Source organism: Eurypyga helias, unplaced genomic scaffold (assembly GCF_000690775.1).
Source record: "Eurypyga helias isolate BGI_N326 unplaced genomic scaffold, ASM69077v1 scaffold7748, whole genome shotgun sequence".
Classification (NCBI taxonomy): Eukaryota; Metazoa; Chordata; class Aves; order Eurypygiformes; family Eurypygidae; genus Eurypyga; species Eurypyga helias.
The window spans coordinates 1-14,483 of record NW_010267484.1 but is presented as its reverse complement, the minus strand read 5'-3'; the positions used below and the strand labels follow the sequence as shown (position 1 = coordinate 14,483).

The following is a 14,483-nucleotide window of genomic DNA, read 5'->3' as shown; positions in this document are numbered from 1 at the left end:
CGTAAGGGAGGGAAGTCACTGTGACAGTGAAAGGGGTATTTAGTAATTCTGACTTGCTAGAGAGAGGCAGGACAACGGTGCCATCACATCCGACTGGTGTCGTTCTCCGTCCTGGGCTAGCAAAGGGCGTGGCGAGTCAGCAATAATAATGGCATTGCAAACACTGAAGGCAACTCATTATGCTCCAGGACGTTTCAAGTTCCACTTGTGAACCATTAACTTGTTGCCCAGGAGGGATTCCAAGCTAAGCATTAAAAAGATAATAAACATGCACCAGCCCTCACGGCACCCAAGAGCAGATACCTTGTAAATATGTAAAGAGAATTCTTAAGGAGTTTGTATTAAGAATTTCCTTTATCATCTTCTCTGCATAGCAACAATGGCCCACATACGTCTCAATACAAACAGGAAGGGTTGAAAAAAAAAAGAGCTGTTAAATTTTATTTCAAAAATTTAAAGTGAAATTCAACACTCACTTGTAGACCGTGCCTCCATTGCCATGACCGAGGATGTCTCGATACTGTATGTCTTGTTCATTCATCTCCACAAGAAAGAAAGAAAAACAAAAGAGATGTCATGCTGTGGATGGAAATGTCAAGGAAAAGCAACTCTAGGCCATAAACAACAAGCAGTCTGGGTCATTTCAAGTTCAGCTGCAAGAACGAGAAGATCAATACAACATTTGCTGTCCAATTTATAAAAGACGATACCAAGGGACAAAGTGATGGAAAGTTTAATGACAATTTGTTTGCCTGGGTCATTTCATTAAAGTTTGATAAAAGGTGTCAAAATGGAATGATATAATATAGCTCAAGAGGGTCAGGTCACAGATACTGATAGGAAAAGGGTCTCCAGAACAGCACATAACCAAAGCCAAAGTTGGAGGTGAATGGAAACAATCCAACAGAAAACTGTCATCTTAAGTAGGGCTAGAAAAGTTTATGATTTATTCTGGAATCAGCATAACTGATACTAATTGAGTGACAGTCCTGTCAGTAGGATTGCTTCGCAGCGCTTAATTTATGTACCCTTCAACTAATGGAAATGTTCGGGGAAAAAAAAGAGTCTTGAACTGCTATCCAAGAAAAATAACTTTCCTTGAAATACACAACCAATTTCTTGCCCCAGTCTTTCTGCTCACAGGGACAACTCTCCATATATGACGATCCCCTCAGATGCTCCCGCCAAAGCCCGACGCATGCACTGTATGCTGCAAATGCTGGGATCTTTCTGATAGGGATTTTATAAAAACTTATTATACCTCATCTTGCATGATGAGCAATGCAAATGTAAAACTACAGTTGAAACTTCTCCTGTTCAAATGCAGACATACTGATCTTCAACTAAACCACCTATTTAAAAAGAAATCACCACAGACATTTTTGGAATGCGTGCGCATACTTGAAATGAAATTCTTCAGGGAGACTAAATTCTGGGCTGCATGCATTTCCTTTTCCAAAAATAACTCCTCCGTTGCCTGATCATTGTAAGTAGAAAACGTCTGGGTAAAGCCCATTTTTAAAAGGCATTTTCCTGGGGATTTGTTACCAAATCATGAACTTGTTTCTATTAACTATTTATGTTTTAGGGGATACCAAGTTAAACATTTGACATGAGTTGATATGGCTGCTTTTTGTGTATTAAAAGGCATCAAGAAAACCTCTAATGCCAAGTCCGGTCCGCTATCACTGATGGGATTAGTGACCACGTGAGCACGTCTGAGAGAGCTCAAAGGAGCTGGTTCGAGTACCACTGGCACCGTGGTGAGAGCCACACGGAGCTCACCGTAAGCTAACTACCTGTATTTATCCAACTTTGAAATGGCTTTCAAAATTCAGTGGGACACATGCCCTTCAGCTACCGAGCCGTGCTTAAGCACCCACTTTCCTGCGATGTCAAAGATAAGGGGCACTTTGCCCCCGGCTTCAACTGGGACAAGTAAGTGCTGCTAACAAGCTGCAAGGCCCCAGAGTCAATACTCAGCACATCTTATGAACAGAAAATGGAATATTTAATTAATTTAAAACAATATGTTTTAAGGACAGAAATGGTGAACTCCAAGATCTGTATCCTTTCCTTCCACCACGTGAACCAAACGCATGCTTGTTTGTGAGAGGAAATACTTTCCCTCTGTGCATTTCCTCCAGGGAGGGCAAAATCTCAGAATTCTGAGAAAATTCAAAATACCTCAAAGCAGAAGTTCACAGTACAGCAATCTGTACTTAAACCTACGCCAGGTGTCTCAAGAGGGTGTGAAATAGCCCATACAAGTGGCAAAGTTTATGATGAAAATGAAAGTTTATTTTATTACTGAAAGCTATCTCCTTTATTGCATCAATCAGAAAATGCAAACAAAGACTGGAGAATTCTGAGAAAATTCAAAATACCTCAAAGCAGAAGTTCACAGTACAGCAATCTGTACTTAAACCTACGCCAGGTGTCTCAAGAGGGTGTGAAATAGCCCATACAAGTGGCAAAGTTTATGATGAAAATGAAAGTTTATTTTATTACTGAAAGCTATCTCCTTTATTGCATCAATCAGAAAATGCAAACAAAGACTGGAAAAAAAGATGCATCAATCAGAAAATGCAAACAAACAAAGACTGAAAAAAAAGACAGCTCAAAGAACAATAATCCATGAATGGGTCTTAAAACACACAAATGGATGCCCTGCTCTAAACATGATTTCTCTCAGGCTGCAGTACTTGTGAATTTAAAGCATATACTGTGTTTAAGGAGTTCTGCTCCTCTAAGCTGGAGGACTTTAATTCTCCAGTCTCTGAGATGGCAACAAACACCTCGTTCCTACAACCCCAGCAATGTCTTCATAAGCAAAACTCTTAAGAGAAATCAAATTAATCCACAAAGCTATGAACATTTTTGCATCTTGGAGGGAAAAAATTTTTTTTAATAGATACACAAGTTATAAGCAACAAATTGAGCAGAACCAGAGACATAATGCGTCTCAATTCTCCTGCTTTTTCCTAACGGCTAAAAGCAGAGAATTGTCTTCACACTGGTCCTTAAAAGCCAGTGATAGGAGCAGCTCTGTCCCGTGATGCTGCCCCGCTCACACCATTTCTTGCTTCTATGCACAAAGAGCAACCAGAAACCCAGGGTGAAACTGGAAGACCGAGGTGGAGCAAGGATCTGCCAGCAACCGATAGAGAGATAAAGCGTGATTTACTGGCTCAAATAAAGATGCCAAAAACATGTGGTGATTTATATATTTTACTGGGAAAACTGGATTCTCAATCATAAACTGATAACATAATAACAATGAACTCGACAGGATGGACTGGAATATTAAACCTGCAAAACCAAGTTTGATTGGATGCCAATATTAACGAGATTAATGAAAAAGCGAGAGAGACTTCAATTACGGCTCAGCAAACAAAACATCCCTCGCTTATACCTGCTGGCTCTGAGAGAAATCAGCGTCCATCTCTTGTAAATCATTAAAAACAAAATGCTCAATTAATCCTTATTTTATATGTAGGGGGCTGACAGAGGCAAAGTCCTACAGCCATACCTTTGCTTTACGAATCGAAGCGATAATGGTTTCAGAAAGCAGTCACACTCTATGAGCAGACAATTGAAGAGATTTAGTAAATCCCACTTTATAGAGCAGAGACTAATCGGAAAACACAAGCCAGTCAAATGTTTCTTATGAACTGTTGACACTATATCAATGCTGAATCAATTGGTGGCATTTACTCTGAGTGACAGAAAAGAAATAAATATTTATATCGCATCACCTATATCAATGAACCTAGGCAGAAAGCTATTTCTAACCTGTCAATATTTGATTATGTTGAAGAATCATGTCCCCTTCTTTTAATGATTAATATGAATTCCTTATTAAACCTAAATGGAAACTACTAGAGGAATATCATTATGAATGCCTGAAAGCATGAACTGCCAAAACATAATCAAAAATAATAACCCAACCCATATTTAAGTAACGATAAGTGTGACTTAATCCCCCAAAAGTTGCAACTAGAAACCTATTTCCTATTTGGATCTGTGACCAAATTCTGCAGAACGCAATGCAGCAAAACCAAAAGCATTTCCTCTCGACTGAAAGCAGTGCAACTCCTACCAGAACTGGTGAATAAAAGGTAGCATTAAAACTTAGTGTGAATTTCCTGTCTCTTTTTTTTTTAATGGGTTACGCAACGTTTTAAAATATCATAGTAAGAGTTCTGGTTTCTTTATATTTTTCTAAAATCTGGGAAAGAAATCTGTAGCAGCCTACTGCAGGGCACACAAAATACTGATTTCTATTACTTTGCACAAATAAAACGCCAAATACAGCTTATGGACTCAACTGCAAATAGATGCCTACTCACCTTCAGTAATTATACTTTAAAAAAATTAGTAATACTGGAGTAATTATCACCTTCCTTTTAAAAGTTCAGAAGCATGCTGCTGGAACTTAGATGATTTAACTTACCCAGAGAAATGTATCGTTTCTCTATGATTTTGACACATGAACAAATCTCCCTGGTAGGAATCTGTGAATATTAAACTATGTGTGCACGGGAGGCGTGCTGACAAGCTTAAAAATACACCTCCCAGCTGTATTCAAAGGATTCAGTGCCAAACAGGCAAGGCTGCAACGCCGGGCTGTTCGACTCACGTTTTAGAGGGGCACTCTCATCTATTAGACCACAATGTTACAGGTGATACTGAAGGACAAGCATGAAGACCAGCCTTTATCTTCTTGACACGCTCAACTACAACTACTTGATTCATGAAATGCCAATGAGGCTTGGAGAGGTCATTGTGTGAAGGCACTGAATACGCATCTGAGATAATTAAGATTTCAGCCTTCGAAACATGGAGGGGAAGTGAACAGCAGTTAAGAAAATCAATAAGAGTCTTTTATTTGCAGTGACACAGATGTCTCAGTCAATAGAGCCTAATAGGCAAGCCTGATGGCAACGGACAGGTGCCTGCCTCCAAGGCTATCAAAGGGCTTTCACTATGACAAACATCAAAACATATTTATGTTGCTGCTGAAGAATCCGGGATTCTTTTAGGGCAGTTTAATTTAACGGTGTATATTTAATGTCATTACGCCACTGCGAGCCTGCCCGTACGTTCAGCTCACAACGGGTGAGAATCGGTGGCTCCTTTTGTCTGGGACATCCACTTGTCCATCAACTGTTACTTTAAACCTTTCACCCTGGGTGCCAGAATCTGGATGCCTGGAGCAGGACGAGAAAGTCACAAGACAGGTTTCTACAACTTTGGGGTTTTTTTTTGTTTTAGCTTGGGTTTTCGGCCTTATTTTTTTTTAAGAAGTTACAATGTAAGCCAATTCCAAACATTACAGAGCCGTTCCTTGCAAGAACCTGCTAAATATTTAAGTACCTACTGCCCTGAAACCCACGAAGGTCATTCTAACTGAGCAGTTGACTCGGTTATTCAAAATTGATTAACTTTCTTCCCTGAAATTGTGGCAGCAGTGCAACATGTGTGAGGTACTTCAATCCATTTGGAGCTAAATCTGATTAGCACATTTTGAGAAATGGGAAGCAAATTGCTATGCCAATCAAAGTAAAATCAGGACACACAGCTCATTCATATCATGAAGGTTTTCATGGTCCCTCCAGTTCTGTATTAAAAGAACACATTATAACGAAACGAGCAGTAAGCATCTCCCCACCTATCTGAGGTATGCCAATCACTGCAGCATTCGGCAGCAACGAGAGGCGCGTGTAGCCAAGACTCAGTCCAGTGCCCCTACCTGGCCGTTGGCAAGTATTTTCTTCAGTTCCGCCGAAGACTTTTTTAAGCTGGAAAAAATAAGAAGCAATTATTTTTAATTACTCTGCCATTTCACTCTCTAAAACGAAGCAAAACCGTAGAAACAAGCAGCCAGGAGGTTAAGCTCATGGCAACATATTCTGAACAGATTTAACTGCAGCAGTGCTGACTGATGTTCAGCGTAGCTGCTCCTCAAACCGCAGAGAGCAGAAATGGAGCAGCAGTGAGCGTTTAAGGAAATCAATATAGTTTTCACCTTTACAAACCAGCTTTTTTAGATAGCTGACTATACCCTTTGAGATACCACCTACTGTTTGACAGTTCAAAGAAAAAGAAAAAAGGATGCCGTCACGCACCAGGCGTTTCAAAGAAACAACAGGAAAATCAGGTTTGCGTTTAGTCTTCAGGTGCCTTATCTTGTTTTAAAACCCCTTAAGGCATTATCCCTCTATAATTTCTGCAGGTCTGCAGCAGAAGGGTGTGCTGCCGACGATGCCTCGCTACCCCAGCTGACCGCAGACCGCTGCACGGTGAGCAGGTGAGTACAACTCCTGGCTCAGGCACCTCGGGACATGCCTAAATTGAGGAGGGTGAGTCCAGACGGCCGCGTGCATCCATCCCGGCTCAACTTGCTGCTGCAGTCCCCGTGCTTTTGCAGGAGAAACTACTCCTGTGTCAGTAATCTTACATTCTGCTAGATGACCCGTATTATTTTTTTTTTCTAGTGGGAGAACTTTAACAAACCACAACTATCAGCGTGGTAAAACTCTTAACGGCTTCAAACCACTTCCACCCACTCACAAAATACTGCTTCATCTTCTTTCCTGGCAAACTCTGTTCCTGGTACGTTCAACACAACAAACTGCCTGGGTAGCAATATCTCTGCAAAACTTAATCTCAAAGAGACATTCTGCTCTTATTACTGAAGTTAAAAAAAAAAAAAAGTACAAAATAATATATTCTTGAAAGGCATGTGCACGTGTCTTGATCACAGATCATTATTAACGAGAACAGTGAAAACACAGATTTCATATTTGGTGGCTTTGTTCTTTAATAGGCCTCTTGTTCCCACGACTACTTTAAAGAAAAATTAAGTTTTCCAAGGAAACATAAGTTGATCTTGTCATCTTTCATGACTAACAATTTGTGAACATGAAACAAAGAGAGACTTTCAATTACTTCAAAAACAGAACTCATAGTGCAGAAGGTTTTGGAAAAGGAATGGCAATTAACCACCAAATAAGGTGGCAAGAATCTTCTAGAAGCCTCATTTTCAATGCGCTTTAAGAACAAGCTCAAAGTAGAGGAAGCACAGAAGCCAAAGCCCAACAGCGGCGGGAAGCAGCTTTATTTAGTTCAGTGCTCTGACAGAGTGGGAGGAGGACTGCAGCTCACAAAGACATTCAGATTTCTTCAAAGAGTCTTGGATGGGATCTTCACCCCTGCAATGCACAGCAAATCTCCCCCAAGGGATGGGGGCGAACTTCCCCGGAGGAGACTGACACGGGGTACTGGCTTTCTTGTTTAATCCCTACAGTTAGCAAAGTCACCCTCGGGAAAACCAAAACCGGTTTCAGTGGTACGTGACTGGGGCTACCCACCGGATCTCAGCTCCAGCACTGCTGCCAACCCTGGGGGGTGGCATCCTCCTCGCCAACGGGTAACCACGTCACACCGCTCCCAGCGGGCAAGGACAGGGATCCTGGGACAGTCCCAGCTCCGCAGCTCTGCGCGGTGTCTGCCAGAACAGGCACCGACGCTTCACCGACTGCACATGCCTGACGCAGTATGACTGACTCCTTGAGATGTTCATCTCTCTATTAGTTCTTTTTTCCAAAATGCTTTCGGAGAAAAAAAGGGAGCAGCATGCTGATGCATGGATAAATGTAATATTATACACTTATTAGAATAATAGAGTAATTTAGGTTGAAAGGGACCTCCAGAGACTTCTATTCCCACGTTCCAAATATGCTCATCTCTGAAGAGGATGGAGCCAGGCTTACTCTTATTTCCTTTCAAGAATACACACATTTATTTTGTGGGGGTTTTGTTTGTTTGTTTTAACATCAGTATTGACTATAACAACTTCCTGGAACAGTTCACATAATAAAAGGGAGTTTATGCTCCAGTATTTAAAAACAGATCTCTAGGAAAAAAGACAAAAAGTTGTCTTGCACCTTAAGATCTTACTATGGGTTTTGATATCAGGAGTGGAATCTAAAAAGAAAGGTAAGGGTGCTGGACTCCAAACCTTTGCTGAAACTGCATGAAACCGGGCACCTAAGCCATTGGGATTTTCACAAATCTTACCCCACAATAACAAGCCTACTGAATTGTGTATCAAATTTTAAAGTCAAAGAATCCTGGAATGAGACAAACAACGAACACCTGAATAAAGAACAAAGCCATCTGAAATACTGTGCAAAGACTTATTTCTTTCGGCAGAAAATAGCTCTCCCGAACCACCAGCAGTACGAGTCTAACAGGATCCATGAATCAAGGTAATTTCATCTTCCCCACCTCACTCCTGCGCGCCCAGCAGTCACATTGAAAAAGTTATTCAACATCGAGCTCATCGCTGGTAACTACCCCAACACAAGGTTCCATTTTGGCTTAATAAAAGGAAACAAACCACAACACACGCTCCCGTTCTTGACTCTTACCTATTGCTTGGGAGGGAATCCGAGACTGCCGAACTGCTATTATTAGCAGACCCTGCTCGCGTATTTACCTGCAGGCAGGGAAAGGATCTTTATCAGTCGTTTGTGTTCAGAGGACACTATTCTAATTAACCTGTAATTTGCCATGAATTTCTCATTTCACTATGAAGGTTAATTAGCTTGTTGCTAGGCATGCCGACGGTTGAGGGCTCGCCTGTATGTAGGTTAGCAGGCTATATACTTCACGGACTACAATATGCTATCTTTACATCTTAACCCCTTAGTTAAATAATGCAGAAAAAGTTACGTCCACCATTTATTCTCATTTTAAACACTAACCACTCATTTAATACATTCTGCATTTCAGAACGCAGTAAGCATACCTGAATGAATGAAACCACCTAAGAGAATTTCACTGCCGTGCCTTCTACTTAGATAAATTACTGAAATCACATTAATATGGCGGGGTTTTTTAAACTCCTTGAAGCAGCAGCAGACATGAGTTGATAATCTCAATATTGAAATCTACCAACCTTATTAACAGAGGTTAAAAACAAAAAGAAAGGCAATTCCACATCTAATAAAACTGTATATATCGATATCGTAGGCAACACCCAGCAGATGAATCCTTCTCCCACCCTCACAAAAAAAAAAAAAATCTGCTTGTCAGAGCTCAGGAAAGTGCAGTTTTATTTGACATTTCAATAAGTGGAACACAGCATTACAAATCCATCTAACTTTACTGAAACAATTATTGAAATTCGTACCTTCAGGCCATGTATGTTCCGTTTCCCAGGAGGCTTGCAGGCTGAAACAGTAATTGACTAAATTGTAGAACACATCAGGGCCATTTACAAATTTGCTCAAAATGAATCTTTTAAAAAGAAATGAGGGTGACACCAAAATTAGCAGAGAGAAATGATTGAAAAGTGCCTCACAAGACCCAGAGTGGGAATTATGAACCAGGATTTTTAACTTGCAGGAGTGAGCATTTATAAATGCTAAGAGCTTCCTGACACCATGTAATATAAATTCTAATTTCTGCTTAAACCACATCAAAATCAAGAGACCTGTTGGCTTAAATGATCAGATTCTTCTTGCGATTCAAATTAAAATCAATATCTTATGTCACTATATTTTCACATGATGTATTTTTTCTGGCATTTAACAGAAATATTTGCAAGATATGTTTTAAAGGAATCAGCTGCCACACATCAGGCATTAGTCACATTGTCAAAGGCAGACAGTTTGTTTTAAATGTGGAAGAAACACGTCAGGGGCACCAGCAGCGAGCCTCGGGAAACCAAACACTGGATAAATGCAATAGAAAACGCCACATTTTGGACACAGATGTACCAGTGTGGCATCTTATTACGATGTCTAGGTTTAGAGAGGGCGACGCTGCACGAGGAGAAAGTGTTTTCCTCCGGTCTCTCAAACTCTCTATTGCCTTGTTCTTCCCTTCGGTGGATGTGCTTTTGTCAAATGTTAAAGCCACAAAGGCTTCCAGCTACACGCTACAGACAGTTCCCATTTTAAAACTACAGTGCCCTACAAATGGTATGTTAAAGGGCCTGTCACTTTTGATTGATTGTCTGAGGAGGGATGAATTTGATTTTTCTCTTTCTCTGATGCACATGCATTTCACTTCAATTTCTGACAGCAGGAAACAGAACTATTTATTAGTCAGAAGGACACAGATGATAGTTATTAAACACATCAGTTAGGGCCAGGTCATGTGCCTTTAAATGACATTAGAAATTACCATGTGCATCTTAAAGAAGAAAAATATGATAATATGGGCATTAAAAAACCAACCACAAAAAAAAGAACTATTCTAAAATACTTATAAGCATATTCTAATTTTTCCAATACATTAAAATCAACTTTTTGAACAAGATATGAAAAGAATAGTATTTTTTAGGATTTATACTTGAATGGTATATTCACCTTGCATTCCACAGATGGGAGATCCATAACGTAGACAGGACGTATGTGTGTGTGTATGCACAGACTTGTCTGTGTATATGCACACACAGAGACTTATCTTCAGTATAAAAAAAAAAGAACTCTGGCTCTTACTGCCTAGACAGCAACAATACGTTTTTGTTTTATAAAACAGACAAAACACCAATTTTACCCCCTAAAGACCTTTAAATTGCCAAATGGATATAGCACAGCCAAGGTAACACCGGATGGGACATGGGCATTTATGGAAGACTCGAGTTTTTGGAAGCTGACTGAAGACAGCGACTGGGCTGCTTCCTCGGAAGTAAGAGAGGCAGAAAGGGAAAAGGCAGATCAGGCTCACAAAGAAAGCTCTTAAACAGGGAGCACCTTGAATTACAAGCAGAAAAGCTGCATGTTACCGACGGGGCTTTAAACTGCTTTAAACTGCAGAGACATGGCCAAAAGGGCACGAGAGAAAAGCGGTTGTGCTGACAAATTCTGGGATGTTCATCAGAGCAGGACTAGAACTTCACATGCCACAACATATGCAAGAAAGTGCATTTTGTTTGACATTGCAGAAAAGCATCAGCAGAACCTGGAGGCAGTCTGGGCACGAAGGGAGCGCAGCGCAGCTCTGCAGCTCTAACCTAGGCAGAATAGATGTTTTAAGGTGATTTGGAAAGATGAAACAGCAGCTCCGCTCCGAAGCGATTCAGAGTAAGGGAGAAGCCACCTACGAGGAAATACCCAGCAGCCATGTGTGTAGTTGAGCCAATGGGGAAAAAGCAGAGATAACACATGGGGATCACATCCTCAGCATCACCGAGACGAATCCTGAATCTGTGCAGTAAGATGACTATCTTGGATGTAAAACAAATGGAAAAGGAGCCAGCAGCAGGAACAGGAATCTGCTTGGCTGATTCTTCAGGAATGACCCAAAAGGAGAGCCTAGAAGGTTAAGCCTGATACAAAACCACAAACATCTCTTTAAACACTCAGGCATGCCAGCTACCGAGCACCTCCTGCCCCAACTTACTTGAACTGTTGGCTTAAGGGGAAAGATACCCAACTTGTTTGCTTTTCCAAGAGGGTTCCCCACATACTAAGATCATCCACTACACCAGGTTCTCTGAGCCACGTGAAAGCCTAGCCTCATATTTCTTGTAAGTGGGGGTCGACGCTTTCAGCAAGAGTGTAGGTCAGCAACGAAATGGCCTTCTGCAGAAGGAGATTGAGGAGAAAGGCCGAGACCCTTGCACCTCAGCCTGGGAAGAGGCAGAAGAGAGCATCCCTCTTCACAGCTGTCCTTGCACTCATCTCGTGAGGATGCATCTCGACTGCTGATTGCCCTGGAGTGCTGCAGCTGAAACAGCTCAAGTCACCCCTCAACCAGATCCTGCTACCCTGAGCCACTTAAAAGTAAAAATGAAAATCTACCCATATTCCCCCAAATTCAAGTCTCTTTTCCATAGGAGTCTAATAAACTACCAGGAAACCCAGCCTCCTTTTGAGACCTGATTAGCATGTGTTTGAGAAGACTGTTGGTTAATTGCCCAATTCAAACTTCGGAGAGTTGTAAGTAATGGGAGTCTAGAATGTTTAATTGGGAAGCTCATAGTATGATTATTTGTATAATAGCAGTTAAGTGAGAAGAGTTTAATTTTTAATTATTTCAATTAATTTATTGCTGGGAGATTTACTTGGAGAATTTAATCCTTATCTGTTTCATCAATTAAGAGGCAGAGATTCAAAGACTGGCTAGTGAGAGCATCTGAACGAATCAGTGGAATTATGTAACGTACTGGGTATTTTTTTAACCCTAATCTGAGTTCAGAGAGAGCGGTGCATTCCCAAAAACCTAACTACCTACCTACGGATTTTTGTTCAGGATGTAGATGACCTATTTTTTAATTGCCTCAGCCCACATAATTGATTACATCTTTCCCTGTTCAGGAGAACTAGTAAAGTACTTGTGAACGTTTTGATACCCCTACTAAGTGCCCAAATCTCAAAAAAAATACGTCACGGAGAGAGCTTCTGTGACAGACCCATTCCCGTTTTCAGAATGAACGACAGTCACATTCCCCAAGTCTGTTCGACTGATTAGTGATATTAAAAGATCTTCACAAACCCCAATCTTCCTAAGTATCCAAAACTTCAGTTATTCATCTGCTTTGGTTTGAATACATGCAGAACCATCACTACTGAGTTTTTAAAATGTACATAAATATGTACTATGCAAACTGAATCTTGTTAGTTTAATTTACTCCAGTAAATTAGCTATTTTATATGCAATAAATGCAGTTTTCACTACACTCCCCACAATAATGAATTCTTCTATCCAAATTAAGAGGTAAACATCATGTTATGTGCATTTAAACCTCCCGAATACATAACTGTTGATGAAACAGTTTACTGATATCATCATTGTTGATTAGAATTTGTTAAGCATTACCTCTCGGATAGATCTGTAGAGGCTCTATTAACTGTCCATTTACTTGCTGTTCCATTACAGTGGAGTAATACTGCAAAGAAATTAAAGAAAGAGATTACTCAGTAATGTATGAATAGTAGTAAGAGCACTTACGGATTGTTTAATTCAACGTTTTTGGGTTTTTTTTAAGTTGCCACAGTACATCTCAGCCTTTAGAACACATTCTTACCATTTGCAATGTTCACGCAATAACGTGGCATGGGAGGAACACAAGCCAGGGCCTGTGATACCCAGCACAGGGACCTGTTACTGGCTCAACTGTGCAAATTTCAAGCCCACCTGAAGCCTGGGAACGCTTCAGAAGACTGAGCAAATACAGCATTTACAGCAAACACAGCAGTTACCACACCTGGAGAAGCCAGGAAAACCAGTCAAACGTGGAAACAAAGAAACGCTGTAAATATAAAAACTGTGCAATCAGGAAAACTCCAAAGGAGAAAAGAATCTGGAAACTATTCAAGAATTTGCAGCGATGAAGCACAGTCGGGGCAGTTGGGGTCACATCCCACGCAAGCGGAGACGCCGTGCATTCCCCCAGCATACAAATTTAATGCACAGTAGGGCATGCAAAAGCATTCCTAGAAAGCCACTGCAAACACACCGAGACCTCGGACTATGGCACTTGAACTCCAGACACTGCTGGGAGTGATCCGGGGGGAAGTTTATTGGTAAAGAAAGGCTAAGAATGGGCAAAAAGGGATGCAAAAGCAACCGAGAGCATCAAGACCCAAGAAGACAGGCAATGTGGTATGAGGAAACCTGAGAAGTGGCACGGGGATGTGGATGAAGAGTGGCATTAAATAAAGAAATAAGCATTTGGATTAAATAAACTGAAATTCTTTTAGCCTTTCTTAATTGACCCTCACTCCTGAGGAGGGCGAACACCCACCAGATGGGACACTGAACATTACGACCAGACAATCCCAGGGCAGAAGACAGACCTTGCTACGAGTTCAGTGTCTTTAACCCACACATCGCTCGTCACGATGTGTTAAATACTGCGAGCGCATCACAAAGCGTGTTTCTTCTGCAATCGCCAACATCTTTGAAGCAAACAGGCTGGCTGTGGGCCAGATCTTCATGGCATAAATCAGTGTAGCTCCAGTGACTTTCATGCTAATTCTCACCAGCCGAGTGTGGTCTAAGACTTCAGCATGTCACTGTTACCAGCGGTTTGTGATACTGTTACTCAAACTGGCAAGAATGGATGTCAACAAGGAAAAAAATTCCAAGTCTCCATGGAATCAAACACGTGTTTCACTCACACCAATGGTTTCCTGAAACGCAAGCATTTTCTACTTATGCAACTTTTAAAAAGCCAGAAGTTTATGAACTACCTACCATTACAAAACATTTTTCTCTCCTCTTATAATGGGATTAAACACGTGAACTACAGTAAGCAAATGTTAGATGGACACCAAAGTCAATTTATGTGCAGTTTTCCAGTGCTTCTGTTTTTCACATTCGTGTCAAGAAACAGCAAGAAAATTCCGTTTTGTGAAAAAAAAAAACAACTTGTTAGGAAGAAAACTGCGCAGGGTTTAAGGATGTGTCCAGCCCCACCACCTGTATGCACACGTATAGACTCACAGAATGGTTTGGGT

The 14,483-nt window shown here is 40.9% G+C and overlaps 1 protein-coding gene across 1 annotated transcript in view; it reads right to left on the bottom strand.

Annotated features, from left to right (window-relative positions):
• The window catches only part of MAP2K5 (mitogen-activated protein kinase kinase 5), a gene marked incomplete at its 5' end in the record, with an annotated part of 54,678 nt that extends 41,768 nt beyond the window's left edge, over window positions 1-12,910 (bottom strand). The window contains 5 exons of the mRNA XM_010157434.1: window positions 477-541; window positions 5,756-5,804; window positions 8,439-8,506; window positions 9,203-9,243; window positions 12,841-12,910. Coding sequence (XP_010155736.1) covers window positions 477-541; window positions 5,756-5,804; window positions 8,439-8,506; window positions 9,203-9,243; window positions 12,841-12,910 — 293 coding nt within the window. The remainder of the gene's footprint in view (window positions 1-476; window positions 542-5,755; window positions 5,805-8,438; window positions 8,507-9,202; window positions 9,244-12,840) is intronic.
• Between the last annotated feature and the right edge of the window lie 1,573 nt (window positions 12,911-14,483).